The 25,391-nt window shown below is 41.3% G+C and overlaps 1 protein-coding gene and 1 long non-coding RNA gene across 2 annotated transcripts in view; both read left to right on the forward strand.

Moving 5' to 3' along the window:
• The window catches only part of LOC126285161 (uncharacterized), a 56,001-nt gene extending 47,932 nt beyond the window's left edge, over positions 1-8,069 (forward strand). Inside the window, exon 7 of the mRNA XM_049984472.1 lies at positions 7,965-8,069. Coding sequence (XP_049840429.1) covers positions 7,965-8,069 — 105 coding nt within the window. The remainder of the gene's footprint in view (positions 1-7,964) is intronic.
• A 5,261-nt stretch (positions 8,070-13,330) lies between these two features.
• LOC126284236 (uncharacterized) lies at positions 13,331-24,980 on the forward strand. The gene is made up of 3 exons (XR_007551451.1): positions 13,331-13,344; positions 19,757-19,853; positions 24,965-24,980. It is a non-coding gene; the product is annotated as an uncharacterized LOC126284236 (long non-coding RNA).
• The last annotated feature ends 411 nt before the right edge of the window (positions 24,981-25,391 follow it).

Genomic DNA, 25,391 nt, shown 5'->3' on the forward strand with positions numbered 1-25,391 from the left:
ACTATGTATGTAAGAGTAATTGATCATTTTATGTCACAAGATTTTCTATCAAGTGTACAGTTCGGCTTTAGAAGTATTTTAACAACTGAAAATGTTATATTCTCTTTTTCTATGAGGTACTGGATAGCTAAACAGAAGGATTTGAACTCTAGGCATTTTTTATTTATTTATCTAAGATGTTTGATTGTTTTAATCACAAAATATTTCTCCAACTTTGGACCATTACAGAATATGGGGAGTAGCTCACAATTGTCTCAACTCTTACTTAAGCAAGAGACAGCACAAGGTCAGTATTTACAGCGTTGAGAATGGCTGTGGTATGGGCTCTGAGTGGGGTCTAGTCAAGGGGGGGGGGGGGGGGTTGGGTGCCCCAGGGATCAGTGTTGAGGCCACTACTGTTCTTTATTTATAGAAATGATATGTCCTCTAAAATATTTCTGTTTGCTGATGACACTAGCTTGGTAACAAAGGATGTTGTGTGCAACATTGGCTTGGTTTCAAACAGTGCAGTTCATGGCTTGTAGAAAATAAACGAACGCTAAATCACAAAAAGACTCAGTTTTTACAGTTTCTAACACACAATTCTACAAAACCTGACCTTTTGATTTCACAGAACAGGCATAAGATTAGTGAACCTGAACACTTCAAATTTGTAGGTGTTCAGATAGATAGTAAACTGTTGTGGAAAATCCCACATTCAGGATCTTGTCCATAGACTTAATACTGTCGTTTTCACTATCTGAAGTAAGTGATCGTTCAACACGAAAATTAATCTACTTCACTTGTTTCCATTCGCTTATCTCTATGGTGTTATATTTTCGGGTAACTCTTCCGGTTTTAAAAGGATATTTTTGGCTCAGAAACAGTCGGTTCTGGCAATGAGTGGTGTAAGTTCACGAACCCCTTGTCGACTGTTGTTCACGAGTCTGGGTATTTTGATATTGGCCTCTCAGTATATAAGGTCCTTATTATCATTTCTTGTTAACATAACTAGCTTATTCCCAAGAATAAGCAGCTTTAAGTTTTTTAATACCCAGCAGAATTCAAATCTGCAGTTGGATCTGACTTCCTTAACTCTTGTGCAGAAAGATGTGCAGTATACTGCTTTATCCATTTTCAAAAATCCACCACTAGAATTAAAATATCTTAACAGTAATCCACGTGCTTTCAAATATAAACTAAAGAGTTTCCTCATGGGTCACTTCTTCTATTCTATGGAGGACTTCCTTGAAAAATTAAGCTGCTTCTTCTTGTATTGTTGATTTGGTTTACTTAAATTTATGGCTTGACTTTTTCCGGGTTCATTAACATTTTATTTTTATATGTTATTACTTTTATGTTGTAATTTCATGTACTGACCTGTCCCATGTAATTGGAGATATGCTCCTCAATAATTTGGTCCTACGGAACTTGACGTATATAAAAAAAAGTAAAACATCTACCCTCCAGCCCCTGTGTCAAAATTATGGTGATATATCTCGTTATTCTGTATTCCGTCACTTTCAAAAAACTTCCCTTAATACTGATCTTCCTACATAATCGATTCCTAAAATTTAGAAGTATTGGCGGAAAAAATCCGTTTCAGTTGACAATTATTTCTTAATTTATTTCACAACTGGTTTCAAAGAATAAAGCTTCATCTTTATGTACCATCAACTGCGAATAAGAGGAGGGACTATTAGTATACAAGTACCATGAGGCTGAAATAACAACTGAAGCTTTATTTTGATAATATTGGTCCATTCACATAAGTATGTAAAACTTAACAGTGTGGCGCTTGGGTCAATCACTATTGGGGGAAAGGGGAGTCACACCCATCTCGAACAAACCAATAGGAGTGGAACAAAAAAATCTTGCTTTGTGAAGGCTTCTGGGCAGAAATGAACTTAATAATAATGTAAAAAAAAAAACTTACTGATGTGGGGTGACTACCATGACTGAGTGTCCTGACCGCCAAAAATTGATGTTCCCTTAATTATGTGAGTATATCACGTTTCACAATCTTAGCTTTCATTTTTGTCTGTCAACACTATAATACTTCACCTTTAGGTGAAACATTATGATTCGAAACTACTGATACAGAAAATTAAGAAATTACTGGCAACTGAAGCGGATTTTTATTCTATAAATATTTTCCTCATTTGTGGATGTTCACTTGATCAAATACTTTTGCATTTAGAAGTGTGACTACTCTTGGTGGATATCTCGCCCACAGTGAGTGGCCCCCAGCGCGTTAGAGAAATGCACTGCTCATGGATCAGTCTCGCTTTCTAACGGATTGTTGTATTCAGGTAGGTTGTGAAAATAATCTGGTATAAGAGATGTTGGCATTTGATGACGTTGCGTAATTATACACCTGCCTTCTCCTGCCGATAACGAATATATGGCCACTCACAAATCAACCAGGTGCGGTAATTTGTCGCTTCATCACTTCCGATTAGATGTCTCAGAAAGGCTCAGCGAATACGGACATGAGGGTGTGAAGACCCTGAGCTCATTTTGAACACCACGGAGTAAACAATGGGCACACTTTCGACACACGATCCAAAGAATCTCGCTGGATATAATGTGGCGAATCAGCATTCAGAAGCGCTACTAATTTTGATGTCTATACGTAACCATTCTATGATGCGTGGTCAACATAGTTGAACTAAAGCTTGCACACAAGTTATTAATATCTTAATAAAATGTTCATCAACATCATATGGATACTAATTTGACGAGACAAGATATTAGTCATCCCATTAGAAGAGCAATGTGTTCAGTTTTGAGCACTGTAGATGACGTAGACGTAGCACCGGGCGATCATCCGACCTTTCATCCAATGATGAGGTGTCAAAGGTCATGCGATACCTCCTAACATCGTGTCGGACCGCCGTTTGTCCTGCGTAGTGGAGAAACTCAACGTGGTATGGACTCACAATGTCATTGGAAGTCCCCTGTAAAAACACTGAACCATGATGACTCTGTAGCCGTCCATACTTACTAACGTGTTACCAGTGGAAGATTTTATGCACGAACTGACCTTTCAGTTATGTCCAATAAATGTTCGACGGGATTCATGTCGGGCATTCAGGCTGGCCAAATCATTCACTCGAACTGTCCAGAATGTTCTTCAAAGCAATCGTGAACATCTGTGGCCCATGGACATGGCGAATTGTTAGCTATAAAAATTTCATCCTTGTTCAAGAGCATGAAGTCCATGAATGGTTGCAAATGATGGCCAAGTAGCAGACCATAACCAACAACCATAACTAACAACAATAACAAATAGCTCCCGCTCAAACTCACTTCTGACAGATGCACCCAAAATTCTTCAAAACGTAATGTCTTCAAGAGTTGCTTCCGTATTTGTAAAAATAAATAAATAAAAAACTGTCAGTTTGGTTCCCAGAAACACTTTTCGACCGAAAACGGTATATATGCTATCAATGAAAAAACATGAAATGTTCTGAATAACCAAACATCACCCATTGGGATTTTTTTATGATCTCTTAAAAGCTGTTGACTCTGTGAATCATGAAGTTCTTCTAGATAAGCTTTAGTGTTATGGTATGAGTGGGACAGAACACAAATGTTTTAATTCATATTTAACTGGAAGAATGCAGAAGGTTGAAATCAGCAGTAAAGACAGTCTGAAGAAATCAGCAGAGTCCTCTAACTGGCGAGGTATCAAGAAATGTATCCCACAGGGTTCAATGTTGGCTGTCTTATTGTTCTTAATGTATATTAACGACTTGCCACTCTGTATTCATGTAGATATAATGTTAGTTCATATTGTTGATAGTAAAAATCTAGTAATCACACTCAAAAAACAAGAGTTAGCTGAGGAAACTGTAAACAGTGTCTTCCAGATAATTATTAAGTGGTCCTCTGTAAGTGGACTCTCACTAAATTTTGAGAAAACAGAGTGTATATAGTTCTGTGCGGTAAATGGCATTAGACATTGGTAAATATAGACTTTGAGCAGAAGTCTGTGGCTAAGGCAGAATAAACAAGTTTTCTACGTGTGTGCACTGATGAGATATAGATACGGAGGAAACACATTGATCATCTACTTAAACTCTCATGATGAGCTACTTATACTATTTTGGTTATTGCACATTTTGGTGACAAACATGTCAATAAATTTGCCTAGTATGCCTATTTACACTCACTGTTTTCATAGGGCATCATATTTTGGTGTAATTCATCGTTAAAAGAAAAATTAGACATATCATAAAATCGTGTAACCAGAATAATAACTGGAGCCCATCCAAGATCATCTTACAGACATGTACTTAAGAAACTCGGGATATTCATAGTACCTTCCCAATACATAGATTCACTTATGAAATCTGTTATACGGAATAGGTTCCCATCCCACCTCAAAACTGTAGGCAAAGTTCATAATTACAACTCTAAAAGGAAGGACGATCTTCACGATTCTGGGTTAAATTTGACTTTTGGCATAGAAAAGGGTGACTCATTCTGCCTCAAAAATCTTTGTCCATTTGCCAAATAGCATAAAACTCTGACAGACAGCCAAAGAGCCTTAGCCTGTCCGCACACAGTGTGACTGAAAAGGAAGAGAAGGGGGAGTCGATCTACATCGATGGCTGGTTACCGATTGGCTGCCAATACGGTTCCACAAAGGTCGAAACTCGCCTTTGGCGAGTGTGAAGGACATGGAACATATTGTTTCCCACCCTGCCATCTTTTCGTTACACTAGACGTGTCGACTAGAGATTCAAGTTCAGGTGAAGATGTGATACTCTATTATTACACACAAATGAGAAAGCGAAGATTTTTCGGGATTCATCCATAAGTCGAGAGGAACAAACTGCAGGCGCTTTATAGCAATGAAGGTGCTGCAACACTGAGATACAAAATTCGCTGCTCTTTAGAGGATCGCTATGTTCCTAGAAAGTGAATCAAGGACGGAGAAGACTCACCGAGTTTTAATGAAAAAATTCGGAAAATTTTGAAGAACCAAAGACTGTTGCAGTCTGGATTCATAGAGCAAGCGATAATGACGACAGGCAAAGATTGGTAGATATTCGTGCGTCTGTGAAAATATGTATGCGCGAAGCATCGTCATATCTAGCGTAATAATCTATCGGAGAACCCGAAAAAATTCTGGTCCTATGCAGAATCGCGAAGCCGGTCTAATGCTTTCATCTAGTCACTGGCTGACCAGTCTGGTTTGGCAATAGAAGATGGCAAAAGGCAGGCCGAAGTTTTAGAGTCCACGTTCAAGAAACCACGCAGGACAATCGCACAAACTTACTGTCGTTTGACCGTACGACAGAGTCCCGTATGGATGACACAGTAACAAGCATTAGAGAAGCAACTAAAAGAAAAAAAATAGTCTCCAGGTCAGGATGGAATCCCAAAAGGGTCTACCGAAGAGTACCCTACGTCAATAGCCACTTACTTAGTTTTGATTTATCGCCATTCTGTCGACAAGTGCAAAGTGCCAAGCGATTGGAAAAAAAACCGCAGGTGACTCCTGTATACAAACAGATAAAAGAACGGACCTGTACAATTACAGTACTATATCCTTAACGTCGGTTTGCTGCAGAATTCTAGAACGTATCGTGAATCGAAAATCTCATGTCTTCGAATCAGCACGGTTTTAGAAAGCATCGCTGGTGCGAAACCTACAAACTATAGATGAAGGACAACAGGTAGATTCCATATTTCAAAATTTACGTAAAGCATTTGACACTGTACCCCTCTGCAGACTGTTAACGAAGGTACCGGCATACAGAATAGGTTCCCATTTATGTGACTGGCTTGAAGACTTCTTACCTAATAGTACCCAGTATGCTGTCCTCGGCAGCAAGTATTCATGGTAAACAGGGGTAACATCACGAGTTCCAGGAAAGTGTCATAGGATTGTTGCTATTTTCTGTATACATCATGATCTGCCAGGAAGAATGGGCAGGAGTCTGCGGTTGTCCGCTGATAACGTCTTGGTGCGCAAGAATGTGTCGAAGATAAGTGACTGTAGGTTTAGTTCGTGTGCTGAATGGCAGCTGGTTCTCAATGTGGAAAAATGTAAGTTAATGCGGATAAGTAGGGAAAACAAACCCGTAATGTTCGGATACAGCATTAGTAGCGTCCTGCTTGACACAGTTACGTTACTCAAATATGTGGGCGTATTGTTGCGAAGCGATATGAAATAGAACGAACATGTGTGGTTCGTGGTAGGAAAGGCGAATGATAGACTTCGGTTAATTGGATAATTTTAGGAATGTGTAGTTCATCTGTAAATGAGTACTGCTCGAGCGTTTGGGATTGAAGGAAGAAAGCGAAGCAATTCTGAGGCCAGCTGCTAGATTTGTTAACGGTGGCTTCGATCAGCATTTAAGTGTTACGGACGTACTTCGCGTGCGCAAATGGGAATCCCTGGATGGAAGTAGACATTCATTTCGAAAAACACTACTGAAAAGTTTAGAGAAGCGTTATTTGAAGGTGACTGAAGAACGATCCTACTACTGGCAATATATATGTTTCGCGTAGGGATGACGAAGATAAGATACGAGAAATTTGGACTAATGCGGAGGGATACAGACAGTCGTTTTTCCCTCGCTCTATCTGCGAGCGGAATAGGAAAGGAAAGGACTAGTTGCGGTCCACCACGCATCGTTCGGTGACTTGCGGAATATGTACGTAGATGTAGATGTGAACGCCATTCTGTTCAGAGTTATAAGAGATTTATGGTTTCTCTGTCACCTAAAGTAATACTGAAACGAGGTCCCCCAATTGTGATTAAGTAGCTTGTAGTATTTTGGCGAAACAGTGCGATGGACGCGTGTTTCCGTTTCAATAACGTGACGAATTATTGAGCGTGACAAATTTTGCAGTCTGGTTTTTTGATTATGGTCGCAGAACCTCGACCCAAGAAAACGTAGCACGTTCCTTTGTACCTTTGGGCTTAGGTATAGCTTTTAATAAGTAATTGCGTGAAGGACTTAAACGGTACGCCTCACAATCTACGGAGCCAAAAATGAGCGAATGCTTACAATAACAAAGGGTGCGAGAGCCTGAAAATACCGCTTCAGTTGTAAAGTTCTTTTATTATCACAATTTCGTGCTCCTATAATGCTATTTTCAGGTGTCGTAACTTGGTGCTCTGACGTGTACTACGCGCGGTGTGCTGCGTACCTGCTCTGCGCGCCTAGTACACATCCACCGCGGCGCTCGGGGGTCACAGTATCAGGTTACGATACCAGAAGATGGGTAGAGCCCGAAACCGGTCGTGAGATAATAAAAGACCTTTACAACTGAACCTGTATTTTTCTGGTATGATGCTAAGTTGCGGATGTTCCACCAACATGATTGTTTGTACCCCAGATATGATTTATCTTTCCTTGCATATTTGATCCCATTTATGCAATTTTTTTCAAAGAGCATATGTAAAGTATACTACATACCGGCTTTTCAACTTCTTTTCCCACATCACACGGCACTTGTTCCGTAGAATCCCTCCTGCAGTAGCCTATGAGATTTTTGTTGTTTAAAGTTAGTGTTCAAAATTCACCCGTTCATTTCGAAAGTAAAACAACACTAGATTATGTTCGAAGAGACAACCTTAGTCTTGTCGATTGGCAACGCAGACGTCGAGTCACTGGAGGCGATTGCTAACACTTTGCGAACGATTTAGTGATGAGTCACTTTACATCCTGAGGCATACCATTCAAGTACGGAGAAAACGATTCCCGAGCGACCATCCACCAACTCGAGCCGTCAACAAGTTTCATTTCAATTGCTCCATGTGGATAGATCATTACTGGTAATGTGTATGTGGTCTACCGTGTGAAACTACTCTTCTTCATTGTCTATGCCTATGTACTGTCAAATAATCTCGCCAGAAGAACACCAGCTGGTGTTTCATACGCTACTAACAAATTCTGAGTTGTAATGAAACTCACATTTTTATGTTATGAACTAACGACATTTTTTTTATATTGTTGCAGGCAATAAATGGCGCCTTTGGTGGATCTGGGTCACCACCGTTTCGTAAGTTCATTTACTGTTTAGGTTACCAAAATGGTAGTTTAAGCAACTCCATTGGGAAATGAAGACACGTTTTGAGCTAGAGATTGCTGAGATTTTGTTGGTTAGCGTAGTTAATACAATAGAAAGAAGGGTACAGTCATGTAGCCAAGTATATCCTTAGAGACGGAGGGTAAGTACTTTCAAAAAAAGATTGTTTCTGTGCTTAGGTCGTAACTTTGTAAAGAATTTATCTCGGTGCCATAGGTCCCTTAGATTCTCATGTGACATAATAGTGCAAGGAGTCAGGATAGCTAGTTTATTTATACCATTGGTGGTAGAAATGGGAAGGCAGACTGGTTGCCGCAGCAGCAAGTATGTAATGCCAGGTGGACGATTTTTGTGAGTTAATGGAAACATAATGGAAAATAACAGCCTGTTTATTATTCACAAGCAGTACAGCAGTTGAAGTAAATTCAGTGCCAGGTAGCACAGCTGACTCCGCATGTTGATACATGCTTCGTCAGCACGTGGTCTCAGCAGATGGCTGGCTCACAAGTTGTCAGACAGCCGCCAGCGGTGACAGAGTTGTTTCGTCAGCCTCTTGGTGAGCGTAGCGTTCCGTCAGGCGAAGGCAGGAGGCCAACGCACAGAGACGATTGATTCAGTAGCAAGACGATCAAGCCGGACGGCTCTGGTGTACTTCTTTGTACAAGAGGTACTCAATCGGATGCATTCAAAGGACCACCAGTGCAGGACGCAGAGGCAGCGATGCATTGCTTCAAGCCTACGGTGGTGGAGTGCTAGCACACAGGGCAGACATTGGCTCCGCAGTGAGTCACATCCAAGTGCGCATCGTGGGCCCCCTGGTTGGGCAACCCGAGATTGGACCGTCAGCCACCAGGTGGCCCCCCAGCGTCGTCAGGACCGACCGTGCAGGAAGCGTCTGGTTGAACCAGACTGGTGATCTACAGCATATCGACAACTGTTGTGGAGAATAGCTCAAAGCTGGCTTCCGATGACAGGTACAGCACATCTGGGACAGATGGTATTTAGGGTCACCGGAGCCAATTTCCTTTGACAGAACATCATCCCTAATCTCAAAGGCTCGGAATTGGGGCAGTCCCAGGCTTGGTATAATCCAGGTCATCATTACGACAGTATGGCTCCCCCATTTTGCTCTGTTAATTATGTTCCAGACCTTCCAGCAGAGTCAAGGCTGGATATGTGGCAAGCAGCCCCTCTCTAGTGCCAGCTCGGAGGCTCCCGTCACGTCAGCTCTGTTCATCAATAGCTTGACACATCAGACTACGGTGACCAGTTTCTATTCATTCAGACACAGTTGCAGGCGCCAAGTTAAAAGGCAGCGTTGGAACAATAGCAACTGCAGGGAAAGTAGACGAAGCGAGATAATTTGTTAAGGGATTAAGGGAGAATGGCATGATGCTATGCCACACCTACAGCTTGTTATCTGAGAAACGTTCCTTTCTCTCATCCTGAGTCCTAATACATGGTACAAAACATTACAGATACTTGGCTCACCTCGAAACGCGTGCCCGCTGCTGTGGAAGAGCGGTTCTAGGTGCTTCAGTCCGGAATCACGCTGGTGCTAAGGTCGCAGGTTCGAATCCTGCCTCGGGCATGGATGTGTGTGATGTCCTTAAGTTAGGTTTCGTTAGTTCTAAGTCTAGGGGACTCATGGCCTCAGATATTATGTCCCATACTGCTTAGAGCCATTTTTTTTAGAAACGCGAAACTCAGAAAAATTTAGTAATACCTGTGGCGGAACAGAACCCGAAAGTCTGAGGGTATGGCACTTCACCTCGTACAGTGGAAAGGGCTTTTGAATCTTGTATTTCGTCACTGGCTTCCAACATCATCTAACAGAACGTGAATTAATTCTCTTTTGTGAGATGTATTAAAGACTCCATCTTTGTGACGAATTTTCAAACAATCTTGGGTCATCTGCGACGCTGTACAGCAACAGCAGCTATTGCATTAACTGACTAAACATGGAGATTACAAGTAAAGTTCCAGTTTCAAAACTCTGTAAAAAGATAACTACTGCTCTGAATGGCTTCAAATTAGAAAAACAAATATTACCGAAAGGGAGGAAACGTCGTGGGAAAAAAAATCTTCCCACTAGATGGGGCTGTAAGTGTCATAACACAAATAGATTTGACTATAAACGACAGATGAAGCGTAGTAAGATGGTTATGGTTTGAGCTACAGTTTAAACCAACCATACTGTGTGTCCAGTTTAAAAACCAAACAAGTTTCGTATTCAGCAGTTGTGGCACTGTTCGTTAGATGAGCACATTCAGTACAGCAGGGTTGTAACACGTTCAGGGAAAAATCGCAGGAATAGCATCAATGAATCAGTTATTAACTGCCGTGAGGCCAAAATCCCCATAAAAAGAATCAATGAAATTGGTTGTTAACCATGCTGTTAAAGGGTTGGAGTGAAGTTGGTATACAAAAGATTCTCATAGCATATACTAGCAGAAGTAAAAGTAACAGAATCCGCAGTATCGATCAAAAAAATATGGTCCGATGATAAATGATGCCGTCAGATCGCACCACACAGCTACCTTTCCAGAATGAACCGGTACCGGCTGATTTGCGAGCCGATTTTCATAGCCCATATTTTGCAGTTTCGTGTATTGACAAGCCATTGAAGATGGAAATAGGCTTCGTCTGTCCACAGAATGTTTCATGGTCATCCATTGCCCACTTTAGTTGGAGGAAGAAATTCTGGAGCAGAAATCTGTTTGTAAATTGTATGATCGCACTCGACACCTCCTGAAATGCTGTGGCCATATCTTACACTGGCGTCGGATCAACTGTTTTCCTGCCTCTCTCACGCTGCACTTGAAAAGAGCCTTTTTCACCGAAGCTGACAATCATTCTCTCCAGATCCGTGGCAGATTTCGGACAAACGACTTTTTCATGCCCGGAACTTTTGTGCCGAGCTACCGGCGCTCGTTCACCGTTTTTGTGTAAGACCTTCGACAGCAGCACGTGGTCCTGTGTTAAAACCGTGAAGTCAAGCGCCTCAAATGCAGGTTGAGGCAGCTATGTATCCTACTTAATTTATCTTGCATATTCTGTCGCTTACAGCACCGTCTACTGATAAATCTTTTTTTCTTTTGTTTCTATAACGTTTCCCCTTTATTGGATAATATTCTGTTCAAATTTGACGTAATTCTGAGCAGTGGCTCATCTTCTTACAGCGTTTTAGAACTGCAGCTTTAACTATAATCACAGTGTATACTTGCAGAAGTGTGGGACAAATTCGTACTTTCGTGTGTACAAAGTTCAATGAACGGCTCGAACTAAATGAAACTGTGTGGAGTGGATTTGGGCAATTCTGTAAACGACAGTCACAATAAATACATTTACTCATCGCCGTTGCAAAATATCATTTGATTAGCAAATATTAAATTACTGTAATGGTGTGCAATCATTTATTTTAATAAAATCGAAACTTCCCTATCTGAAAAGTTAATTATATTGCAATTTTTGAAACCTTAATTAAAGTCAGTTTACAACAGCAATTAGGGGAAAACGAGGGCTTTGTTAGATTAGTACCAATTAATTTATTAACGTTACAAAAAGAAGAATTGTTGCACAAGACCTTAAAGAAGTTATAGCCAAAAGCCATTTAACATTTGGTACTAACGACTGTAAAAATTGCACGACCATAAGACTGTAGGTGACAGAAATTACCTCTACAGAAGGCGGAATCTGGATGGAGCTCTGAAAGGTTTCCAGTATCTGAGACTAGACAGGAGAACGTTCGATGGAACTCGACAGTTAATGTCAGACAGTCGCAGATCTATTTGTGACAATAGCTGACAATCTTTACTTACTAACTCAGTGTTCTGTGTATTCATACCACTTCCGTCGGTTCTAATGAATAAATTTTCGCAATAAGTATAAGCAAGGACTGAAAGTCTCCAACTTCAAAAGAGGCTATGTAACTTCTTCCCCAGCTACAGTTAGTTATCAAGCACTCTTCATACTAACTACTCGAAGTACAGTTGCTTGTAAACGTTAATTGAAATCCGCAAGGAAGGGGAGACGGAAGGAAAGGAAGGGCTTTAACGCCTGATACTGGAAGGGGTCATTAAATGTCCGAAATTGACAAGAATGTGAAAGGATTGCAATCTTGATCACGTCACAGGAACCATCACGATATTTGCTTAATGTAATATGTGGAAATCACAGAAAACATACGTCTGGAAGCCCGGACGGAAACTGAAATGCCACCCTCCTGTATGGGAGTCCAGCGTGGTAACTACTTGGCCACATTTCCCAGTAACCACTATTCCGAATGCGAGTACAGAGTGTAAACCATGTATCCGTGTTACACAATTTAAAACCTGTAACTCAAACCTCACTGACTAACCACAATATGAAAAGAATTACGTACAGTCCATCTGTTGGAGATTCCGCTATGTGAAATTGACGGCTATTGCATGAGACGTGAAACGGTTGGAGTAGTCAGGTGTTAAAATTAATTATCTGCATCAATTAGGTAGAAAACCATCGATTCATACCTGATATTACATTAAACTCTACAAAGCTAAGGGGAAGTCATGCACTATTAATTGTGAAAATTGTTGTACTGAGATGAAAGAGAACGGATTAAAATCTATCTGATATGCCAGCTTTGATGTACATTGGATTACCATGATGGGTTTCAGGTGAATTTATTGCGCTGCATTTGTCTGCAGAAAAAGTTCTATGAGAGAAGAATTCTCCTCTTCGGTTTGATAGTGTACAGTATCGCTAAATTATGTAGTCTGAATGGAGGAACAAGACTGTGCATTGTGGTATACATTTTTCACGTTCTGTGTTTACAGCACTACTCAGTGATACCAGCGCAGATGAAAAAAATCAAAGAAAATTTAATAAAACATTTACTTCAACGTGTAAAGTGGTGACAGGTATTGCAAGTGCAGGGTCTAAACGCGTTTCGTAATCATCTGATACGTCAAGAATTCGAATACTACTGCTACAGCCTTACCACTTTTTCTCCACACCGCTTTACGCCCACATATTGAATTGTGAACTACATTTAGAAATCAAAGAACAAGAGACTTGTGCCACACTTACCAAATTTGCTAGGGATTTCATTAAATGCAGGAATATTCACAAAAAGTTATTTGCTTCGTTTTCTAAAATTTTCAATGACACTAGGGCAAGAGAGTAATTTAGTAAAACATTTTGAGAATCTTAGTAAACTGTCATTAATTCTTATGCCAAATCTTGCACAAACATAGAATGTACTACCAAATGCACTGTGTATTAACAATTAACACCGATTCTCTCTTTTTTTCAGTTTCTGGCTTCCCGGTAAGAATTCCATTCACTTCTAACGAGATACGTTGATACTGACTTCAGTCATTTTCATCGCAAATTGAAGTACTTCCTGACAGTTATTCGACCCATGTGTCAATGTAAAGCACCCACCCAGGGAAGTATCTACTTTTATAATAAGTATCTTATATGTACATCACTATAGTTAAACTCAGATTTATAAATTTTTATCTTTGAGCGCCAGTATAAAGCATCGCTGTTGAAATGAATGTTAGGCTCATATAACTTCAGAACCATCTTCTAAGATAATAATGTTTCCAGTTTTCTCATTTAATCTTTATAACTGATTAAAGAGGAGTCGAATGTGGATTAGCACTAACTTAGTAGCAAAACTAATGATACATCCCCCACAACAAGAAAACCCATGTGCTTATACCTAGACGCTGTTGAAGAGAAAAGCTTTCAGAGTCCACTGAATTTGATACTTATTTGATAGGCGCTACACACTATCCCAATATGTTTTAATATGCTTACGCATTTTTTCAACGTAGTCACGTTATAGAGAAGCGTGACACTTGACCCAGATTTTCTTAACGCGAATGACTATTGCATCATTATATCAGATGAATTAAGCATTACAAAGCAGTAGAAAGTTAATTTTTTAACACAGAGACGATAACAGTGACGTAAATTAAGAAGGACGTCGTCAGCTCCTAACATGTAACAACCTTTGCTTATGTAAGACTAGCGATCCGCCTCGACTGTATGGTTAGCACTAAGAAATCAATGGCCGTACGACTTACATGGCGCTGCACCAATTTCCTTTACAGCGCAGACTTATGATAAAAAACCCGGGAACGTGGGCAGGTAACTGCGTGTCATCATTTTCATATAAATTAAACAATTTAACCAGCATCCACCCCTTGCTGTACTGCCACACCACAACCCACAAACAGTGCGAGCCGCGTATCGAAGACCCAGGGAGGAAAATCCAGTCTCCCTTGAGAATAGCCTGCACATACGGACATAAGAAATCTGGCGGGAGACTGTATTTCATCATTCTTCAGCTAGTCTGCATCCAAAGTTAATAAATAAGTATACGAACCTTTCTCGCAAAGCAATGTACCCTCTAGTAAATATCTTATCAAAATTTCGGCTGTTGTAAGTGAAATTAGCGTTCATATACAGGCAGAAAAATGCAGTGGGGTACTTTAATTTACAGCTTCTAGACAAGGAGATTGTACGTGTATGTGCGTCACTTGAAAAATGCTCCTGACGGAGGACAAAAATAGCAGATATGCCCGTTTTAAGTGATTCATACAGAAAAGTTTGAATATGGAACTTTCTAAGTCCTCTTGTCCAATATCCCTTTGTAGCGAAGCCTCAGTACTCAGCACCTCTCACACAGTGGTACTGCCTCCTGTTTCTCCCATTGGTACTTTCTTCTCTCTGTCTCTCCCAATGTCACTGTCTTTGTTATTTCTCTCTCTCTCTCTCTGCCTTACTACCATCTCCTTCTCTGCCACTTTCACTGTCTCTCTGTTCCACTGCCGTTGTCTTTGCCTCATTCCCTTTCCCTCCGCTCAGTTTCTTTCTCGTTTACAGTCTGCGGCCTTCCTCTTCAATCACCAGTGTCTCCTCTTCACATACTTTGGATGGTTTGTTCGAGCTTTTGACCCCTAGCCCTGGAAACTTTAACATGTGTTTGTAAGGGATGGGTAAAAGTGGGCAATTTTTTTTTCATTTTTAAGTTCGTCAGTCATGGTGGGGGTTCTCCACCCATACCTTTTTCATTTCCAGTATCTCTTCTTTCTTCCTCTACTTCAACTACCACTGCTACTATCTCACTCATTTCTCTTTCTCTTTTACTGCCACTACTTCTCAGTCACCACCTCTTTTGTCTTTGGCTCACATTCCTGCTGTCTTCATCCACACATCTATCTTTTTCACTTCCTCTCTCTTTCTCTCCAACTGGCAGTGTCTCACAATGAAAGTGCGCCATGACGTTTCATTACTGAAAAAATGGGTACTAAAACGGTAGTCTGATGACCTCAGAACCCTTGTCATAACCCCATAAACCTTTCCATTTGTTTACTACGTCAATTTGAACAACATTTACGCCTCAAACCGGATATTAGGTGCATATTTCCGCTATGAGTACGGTAACTCTCAACTCTGGCTCTCGGTAAAAGATAATGACAACGAAAAAATTTCGTGTTTTCGCGAGAACGTTACCTTAAGAACACATGGTTAAAATTTAGACGATTTGACATTAATAGAAATTACAGACTTAGCCATCCCCGCCACTTGTACTTTTATTACTCAAAACTTGTGGTTTTCTGGGGTTATCTCAGGTACTGCTCATGAACTGACAGTGCTTTTGTAAGTAGTTTGAGGTCCATCCTATACCACACATAACGCAAAAGTGGAGACCGATTTGCTCAATTTGCCTGGACTGGAGGAAGAGTTTCACGTTTAAATTTTTGACCCTTAACTGTAGCATAGCTACAGTATGACTGTTCTTCCGATAGGTATACAAATGGTCGCTAGAATAATGGATAACCGGAACTCGTCACCTCTCACCGCTGTCATCAACAGAACCCGAGATATGAGATAAATAAAAATCACATTTTCCGCATGCGGCTTTTCAGAACATGTTAGTTCCCTGCATTGTCCTGCAAGGACCGATAGATTATAGTAGTACCAATTGCGCCTGGTTCAGTGTCCTCTTGCAAACCTTTAACTTGAATCTTGCCAGCCTGTTATACAACTGGCAAAAGGCTACCCACAGATGAAGATGGAATCCGACAAACGTTTCATTTATGACTTATTTCCGCATTATTGATAAGTAATTGCTAAGTTTGAAATGCTTGTGTTGTTTTTCTTGACACCTATCGAAATACTGGTTTGATGCAGTTCTCACAGCCACCCTATCCTGTGCAAATCTCTGTACCTCCGAATAACTACCGCCACTTACACCAATTTGAAACTGCTTACTGTATTCATCTCTTTGCTTTCCTCTGTAGTTTTTATCTCTCATACTTTCCTCTAATGCTAAGATGACAATGCCCTGATGTCTTGGAATGTGTACCATCTACCGATTCTTTTAGTGAAACGGTGTCATATAATTCTTTTCTGCCCACTTCAGTACTTCCTTATTAGTTACATCATCCATATAGCTAACCTTCAGCATTCTTCCCTTTTCATCTGAACTATTTACAGTCCTCGCTTCACTTCTATACAAAGCTACTCGCCGGAGAAATACCTTCAGGAAAGACGTCCTAACGCTTAAATCTCAATTCGATGTTAATTAGGCTTCTATCAATCATTTTACTGCCCAAATAGTGAGACTCATCTACTACTCAGCCTCATTTCCTAATACAGCTCCGTCAGCATCTAATGACTTAATTCGATTACATTCCATTGCCCTTTCTACGTTCATGTTACATCATCCTTTCAAGACAGTCTCCTTTCCATTCAACTGCTCTTTTAAGTCATTTGTTGGCAGATTAAAACTGTGTGCCCGACCGAGACTCGAACTCGGGACCTTTGCCATTCGCGGGCAAGTGCTCTACCAACTGAGCTACCGAAGCACGACTCACGTCCGGTACTCACAGCTTTAGTTCTGCCAGTATCCGTCTCCTACCTTCCAAACTTTACAGAAGCTCTTCTGCGAACCTGCAGAACTAGCACTCCTGAAAGAAAGGATATTGCGGAGACATGGCTTAGCCACAGCCTGGGGGATGTTTCCAGAATGAGATTTTCAATCTGCAGCGGAGTGTGCGCTGATATGAAACTTCCTGGCAGATTAAAACTGTGTTCGCAGAAGAGCTTCTGTAAAGTTTGGAAGGTAGGAGACGGATACTGGCAGAACTAAAGCTGTGAGTACCGGACGTGAGTCGTGCTTCGGTAGCTCAGTTGGTAGAGCACTTGCCCGCGAAAGGCAAAGGTCCCGAGTTCGAGTCTCGGTCGGGCACACAGTTTTAATCTGCCAGGAAGTTTCATATCAGCGCACACTCCACTCCGCTGCAGAGTGAAAATCTCATTCTGAACTCACATGTTGGTTACATTTTCAGTTGAGTTATTTCCTGCGTTTCCAACATATACAGTAAGTTACAATTTTAGTACATTTGATTCACATTCAATAGGCTACAATTTCACTTTCATCCACAACCAGTATTTTACTATGTTTGATTCCATCGAAACACTTGTTGCGGTATTTTTCAAAACGGGAAATGGAATTCAGCAATCAGTCCAGGGTGCACGAATAGCAAAACGTCATTTTTCGGATGAATACAGGTTCTGTTTACAGCACCATGATGGTCGCACCCGTGTTTGGCGACATCGCGGTGAACGCTCATTGGAAGCGTGTATTCCTCATCGCCATACTGGCGTATCAGCCGGCGTGATGGTATGGGTAGCCATTGGTTACACTTTTCGGTCACCTCTTGTTCGCATTGACGACACTTTGGACAGTGGACTTTACATTTCAGATGTGTTACGACCCGCGGCTCTACCCTTCATTCGATCCCTGTGAAAACCTACATTTCAGAAGGATCATGCACGACCGCATATTGGGGGTCCTGTATTTGCCTTTCTGGATACAGAAAATGTTCGACTGCTGCTTGGACAACACATTCTCCACATCTCTCACCAATTGAAAACGTCTGGTCAATTGTGGCCGAGAAACCGTCTCGTCACAATACGCCAGTCACTACTCTTGATGAACTGTAGTATCGTGTTGAAGCTGCATGGGCAGCTGTACCTGTACACGGCATCCAGTCTCAGTTTGACTCAATGCCCAGGCGTACCAATGCCCTTATAATGGCCAGAGGTGGTTGTTCTGGGTACTGATTTCTCCGGATCAATGCTACCAAATTGCGTGAAAATGTAATCACATGCCAGTTCTAGTATAATATGTTTGTCCAATGAATACCCGTTTATCATCTGCATTTCTTCTTGGTATAGCAGTTTTAATGGCCAGTAGTGTAGCATCACAAAAATCAGTTGCATGTGTTCAGATCCGCAGAATATGGCGGCCAATCGAGGCCCATTCCAGTGGCCTCTGGGTACCCCAGAGCCAGAATGCGGTCCCCAAAGTGTTCCTTCAAGACATCAAACATTCTCCTGTTTCGATGGGGTCGAGCTTCATCTCGCATGAACCACTTATTGTCGAAATGAGGGTCACTTTGGATAATGGGATTGAAATCATCTTCCAACACCTTCACGTACCTTTCGGTAGTCACTGTGCCATCAAAGAACGTCGCACCGATTATTCTGTGACTGGACGTTGCGCACCAAAAAGGCACCCGTTGAGGGTGAAGAGACTTCTCAATAGCGAAATGTTGATTCTCAGTCCCCTAAACGTGCCAAGTTTGCTTATTGACAAATCCATCCAAATGAAAGAAGGCTTTGTAGCTAAACCAACCCAAACAATGCCCATCATGCCCCTGCGGCCAACCGTGTAGTGTGAACGTCCTAACACAAACCGATCAGAACTTATGATGATTTTATTTCATATAGTTGAATAATTGTCGACCAGTATGAAGCCATTTCCAGGCTGTCTCGTACTACGTAAAAAATGCTGTTTTAAGTGTGCGTAGTGTAAAAAATGCTGTTGTAAGTGTGCGTAGTGTGTCAGTTATCAAAAGAATCCATCTCCATCTGAATTATTTAGAGGATTGGAAACGTTGTTCTTCTACTCATAACTTCAGATGTTGGACTATGTATCGATCTGAGAAGGCAAATGTGTTCAGAGCAATGTATGTGTCTATTCCTTCTTCATTTCCTTTATCTCACCGTCGTGGCAAGCCGGTAGCCGGGTGCAATACCCAAATGAAAGATTGTAATCGTTTTTGCACTGCAACTCTATTATTCATATAACTGTTTAGAAAATTTCCTTAGCTTTTCCTACCTATTGGTTTATACTTTACAAGGCGATAAACACAGAAACACTTTAGCAGGTCTAATAACACTCTCCTCAAAATTTGTCGTAGACTTCAGTAGTTTCTTTTGCAGCTCTGTTACAGACGTTTTGTACCGGATTTTCGTTTTTGCAAAAGAATCGTCGAGTAAAGTCTTATCCGCAGCAACAAATCATCGTACAATATTTTCATGGGTAGAATCCTTTCAGTACTAACGTTATCAAGAAATCCGTTTCCACATATGATATGTATATACAAATTAGACATCAATCTTCAATACAGATATCTTCTAGTTCGTTATTAAAGTAACTATATTGTAACCTTCATTTTAACATGTCTGTGATCCCAACTGTTCGATGTACGTTCCGTGATAAACGATCAAAAATTAGAAATGAAAGCATAATTTTATTTACATCTACGAAATATCAGTGACTGATCCAGATATTTTCACATTATTTTGCATGATAGATTGTGATATGCATACTCCACAGAGTACATGCTACCAATGTCTGGTTATTTTCCAGAATCCGTTCAGCATCTTCTCATCTGGTTCAGGATCATCTGAAAGCGGATCTGAATCATCCGGTGGTGGATCGGGATCATCTGGTGGCGGAATCTTCAGTAAGTTTTCTAGCAAACATTATGTCAAGTACGTTCATTAGTCTCGACAGCCTGTGTCTGGTATTAATTATTAACCGTAGAAATACCAAATCATTTTCAGTCACATGTGTTATCAAGTGGTTTGGGGAGGTAATTTACGCCCACTCATTAAAAAAATTAAAGGAAAATAATTTGTTAAGTGAAGATGATTTATGTTAGCAACATATGTCCTTAAGAGGTTGTGTAGGCATAAAATATCTTGTAGCACACTTAACAACAAACTTTCAACAACGTGTACTACCGAGGGGAAGAAGGGTGTACTGTATAACCAACACAAAAAATTAAAAATACCTGTTTTGTTAGTTGTTGTTGGCTGTTTCTCATAACATCCTTTTTAAAGAGATATTGGTTCGTATGTAGGATTTTGAACACAAAAATGTGGAATATGTAGTTCATCATGTTAGGTCATTGCTACTACTTAGACTTATACTTTCGGTTGTGTAACTGAAAGGTTAGAAACATTGATGGAAACTTACAGATGAGTCCATGATAATTTTTTAGCAGAATTTTAAAATAAAGTGTACCGCACTATATTACAATACTTTCAAAGGGTGGCCATAAGGTACCCTCACCCCCACCCCGACCCTACTCTTGGCATTGCGAGTGATAATAATAATGATGGTTAAGATAAAATGAATCACACATCTGAAACGGTAGCAATATAAAAATCCTGCTGATGTACATCAGTAATTCCATACCAGACTAGCGTACCGGTACAAGTACAGTCTGCAAAATGGATCGTATGAAGGTAAATGCAAAGCAGTGACTAGAAATGACCGTCGAAATTTCCCAACATCCTTCTTTGCTCCATCTACATACTACTCGAGCCACCCCTACTTCGAGTGCTCGCATAACCCAAAACAACGAAACAGATTATACTGAATCCTTAGTCAAATGAAATTATGTGGTCCCAGAGACGTTTTCATCTCTCAAACATTTATGATACAATAGATGCAGACGAACAAGGAACTAAAATTTTTACCAAGGTCGGGATTCGAACCTAGTTTTCCTGGTTACTGGGCAGAAACGGTATCCATTATGCCACACTAGCTCAGTGGATTTGCACAACTACAGGGATTATCCAAGCACGTCTCAGCCCGCTTGGTATTCTCCGTAAGCTCGAACAGATTTGCTGAGTCTCTCCATCTGCATAGGTATATCATCTCAGCAGCGAACGAAAGGTAGCATCTTACTTGAAACCTAGGAAACGGTGCTTTAGTCAAAGGGAATTCTATCGTCCCAGACATCTCTTCAATTCTCAAATACCAGTGATGTATATGAAGACTAAAGGACGAATGAAAATTTATACTATTCCTGGGATTCGAACCTGGGTCTCCAGCTTATCACCAAGAGAATTGAGGCATCAATGGGAATTCAGATTGAGGAGGGAGACGTGCTAGAATACTCAATGCCTCTGTGTTAGGCGGCCGTTGTGGTTAGCGCATTTGCCTGGTGAACAGGAGACCGGGTTAAAATTCTGACCTTGGTACAAATTTCAATCTGCAGATATACATAAATCCTGTGTGTTGAGTTTCCTATTTATTTGTGACTTAGTGACACTATACCTGGAGAGCCAAATAAACTGGTATACTTCCCTAATATTGTGTAGGGCCCACCGAGAGCACACAGAAGTGCCGCACAACGGCGTGGCAAGCACACGACAAATGTCTGAAGTAGTGCTGCAGCGAACTTACACCATGAATCCTGCACGGCTGTCCATAAATCCGTAAGAATAGGAGGCGGTGGAGATCTATTCTGAACAGCGCGTTGTAAGGCATCCGAGATATGCTCAAAAATATTCATGTCTGGTGAGTCTGGTGCCCAGAAGAGTGTTCCTGGATCCACTCTGTAGCATTTCTGGACGTGTGGGGTGTCGCATTATCCTACTGGTATCTCCCAAGTCCGTCGGAATGCACAATGTACATAAATGGATGCAGGTGATCAGATAGTACGTTGGAGTACGTGTCACCCGTCAGAGTAGTTTGTGGATGTATCAGTGGTCCCATATCAATCCAACTGCATATGCCCCACACCATTACGGAGCCTCCACCTTCTTGAACAGTCCCCTGCTGACATGAAGGGTCAATGGATTCATGAGGTTGTCTCCGTGCACGTACAAATCGATACAATCTGAAACGAGACTCGTCCAAAGCGGCAACATGATTCCAGTAATCAACAGTCTAATGTCGGTGTTGAGGGGAACAGGCGAGGAGCGAAGCTCGTGTGTAGTGTAGTCATCAAGGGTTTATGAGTGGGTCATCGGCTCGGAAAGTCAATATCGATGATGTTTCATTTAATGGTTCGCATGCTGACACTTGTCGATGGCCCAGCATTGTGATCTGCAGCGATTTGCGGAAGGGTTGCACATAAATCACGTCGTTGCTCTTGTTCTTGCACGATCTCTTTCCAGCCGCAGCGATATCGGAGATTTTATGTTTTACCGGATTCCTGATATTCCTCGGAGAGGCAGTGTCTCATCGCTCCTGCGCCGACTATAGCACCACGTTCAATCTCACTTAAATCTTGATAACCTGCCATTGCAGCAGCAGTAACCGATCTAGCAATTGCGCCAGACACGTGTTTTCTGGCGCCGTATGCTGCCTGTTTACATACCTCTGTATTTGAATACGCCTGCCTATACCGGTTTATTTGGCGCTACAGTGTATTTATGAATCAGTATTAGCATCAAGTAAGAATCTGCTAAGTTGATGCTCAATTATATCTATAAACATTTTGATTAATTACTTAAAATCGTTTTAGGGCTTAATGGGGATTTGCATTGTACTATAAACTCATGGTTAAGCTCAAGTTGTGATTTACCAACGTAGATACACATGAATTCCATTGGCAAATACAGAGTTAATATTCAGACACAAGTGACGAATCAAAATTTGTACCAAGTTCGGGACGGAAACCTGGATAGGAGCTCATTAGGCAAATGCGCTACCACTGCGTCACCCTGTCACATTTTCCTGGCACACCTGCAGGTACCACCTTGTCGCACCTCTCTTCAATCCAAATTCCCATCAACATCTCAGTCCACTTGGTGTTCTTCCTAAACTCGGCCACAAATTCAGAGGCTATATAAATGTACTGCAATAGTATTTCAGCATCGAACGAAACTAAGGATGGTGCCTGACACCCAGGTATTAGTGGTTTAATCGAATGATATTATATGTTTCTAGGGATCATTTCAAGTCTCAGACCTCTCTACCTATTCAGCAGGAGACCGGGTACAAATTTTCATTCATCGTTTCCGCCTACATACACTACTGGCCATCAAAATTGCTACATAACTAAGATGACGTGCTATAGACGCGAAATTTAACCGACAAGAAGAAGATGCTGTGATATGCGTATAATTAGCTTTTCAGAGTTTTCACACAAGGTTGGCGCCGGCGGCGATACCTACAACGTGCTGACATGAGGAAAGCTTCCGACCGATTTCTCATACACAAGCAGCAATTGATCGGCGTTGCCTGGTGAAACGTTGTTGTGATCCATCATGTAAGGAGGACAAAATGCGTACCTTCACGTTTCCGACTTTGATAAAGGTCGGATTGTAGCCTATGACGATTGCGGTTTATCGTATCGCGACATTGCTGCTCGAGTTGGTCGAGATCCAATGACTGTTAGCAGGATTTAGAATCGGTGGATTCAGGAGGGTAATACGGAACGCTGTGCTCGATCCCAACGGCCTCCTATCACTAGCAGTCGAGATGACAGGCATCTTATCCGCATGGCTGTAACGGAGCATGCAACCACGTCTCGATCCCTGAGTCAACAGATGGGAACGTTTGCAAGACAACAATTATCTGGACGAACAGTTCGACGACGTTTACAGCAGCATGGACTATCAGCTCGGGGATCATGGCTGCGGTTACCCCTGACGCTGCATCACAGACAGGAGCGCCTGCGATGGTGTACTCAACGACGAACCCCGGTGCACGAATGGCAAGACGTAATTTTTCGGATGCTGTTTACAGCATCATGATGGTCGCATCCCTGTTTGGCGACATAGTGGTGTACGCTCATTGGAGGCGTGTATTCGTCATCGCCATACTGGCGTATCACACGGCTTGATGGTATGGGTTGCCATTGGTTAAACATCTCGGTCACCTCTCGTTCGCATTGACGACACTTTGGACAGTGGACTTTACATTTCAGATGTGTTACGTCCAGTGGTTCTACCCTTCATTCGATCGCTGCTAAACCCTACATTTCAGCAGGATAATGCACGAGCGCATGTTGCAGCCCCTGTATGGGCCTTTCTGAAAACAGAAAATGTTCGACTGATGTCCTGGCCAGAACATTCTCCAGATCTCTCACCAATTGAAAACGTCTGGTCAATCGCGGCCGAGCTACTGTCTCGTCACAATACGGCAGTCACTACTTTTGATGAACTGTAGTATCGTTTTGAAGCTACATGGACAGCTGTACCTGTACACACCATCCAAGCTCTGTTTGACTGAATGACCAAGCGTATCAATACCGTTATTAGGGCCAGAGGTGGTTATTCTGGGTACTGATTTCTCAAAATATATGCACCCAAATTGCGTGAAAATGTAATCACATGTCAGTTCTAGTGTATTATATCTGTCCAATGAATACCAGTTCATCATCTGCATTTCTCCTTGGTGTAGAAATTTTAATGGCCAGTAGTGTATGTATGTCATACATGTTCGACACTTGTTAACGTTTCTGGAACCTTACGGTTCCATTTGAAAAACCATAGGACTGATGTCTTCAGATGTGATAGTGTGCAAATAAAGTTACGGAAAGGAATAACTAGTGCTCAGGTTATTAATAGTTTCACAATCTCCAGCTGTCTGTCTTTGCAATAGTATAAAACTACATGCATCTCTTTATGATAAGGTTGCTACTTAAAGAAATTAAATATTTCCTACTGTCTTTGATCGTACTGTGTAGTACAGTGGTGTCACACTGGACTTGGTTCCAGGAGTGATTTTGCATGTAATCGACGACACGCGAAGCAGGATTACATAACATAATTGCTAGTTTTAGAAAGTATGAGCAGCTGCTTATGTGATGTTTCAAATTCTATGTTTCAGGTCTTCCAGGAGAGGTAAGCCATCCAACACCATGACTGGACACACAGTTTCCAGAATGATTTCACTAAGAGCTTGGCATATGGTATAAATTGTTGTTGAACTGTAATTCTCACTGATTGAAATTGTCGTATAGGTAGGTGATACAATGTCTTACGATTTGCGAGGAAGTAATACTTTCTAATCTTATGCTGTTACATGAGTCTGAAATCGACTATTAACTTTTCGTTGGAGAGAAGTGTACGCGTAGACGTAAGTTCCCATACAGTCACAATACATATTACCGATTTCCTTCATTTTATTTCTTAGTGGGATTAATCGAACATTTATACCACGACTTCCTGACCAGAGATACGCTCAAATTAAATACCAAAGTCAAAGGATTAGTAATTGAAAACCTTTTCCGTGGTTTATCTCATAAAACAAATGG

This window comes from Schistocerca gregaria, chromosome 8, assembly GCF_023897955.1.
Source record: "Schistocerca gregaria isolate iqSchGreg1 chromosome 8, iqSchGreg1.2, whole genome shotgun sequence".
Classification (NCBI taxonomy): domain Eukaryota; kingdom Metazoa; phylum Arthropoda; class Insecta; order Orthoptera; family Acrididae; genus Schistocerca; species Schistocerca gregaria.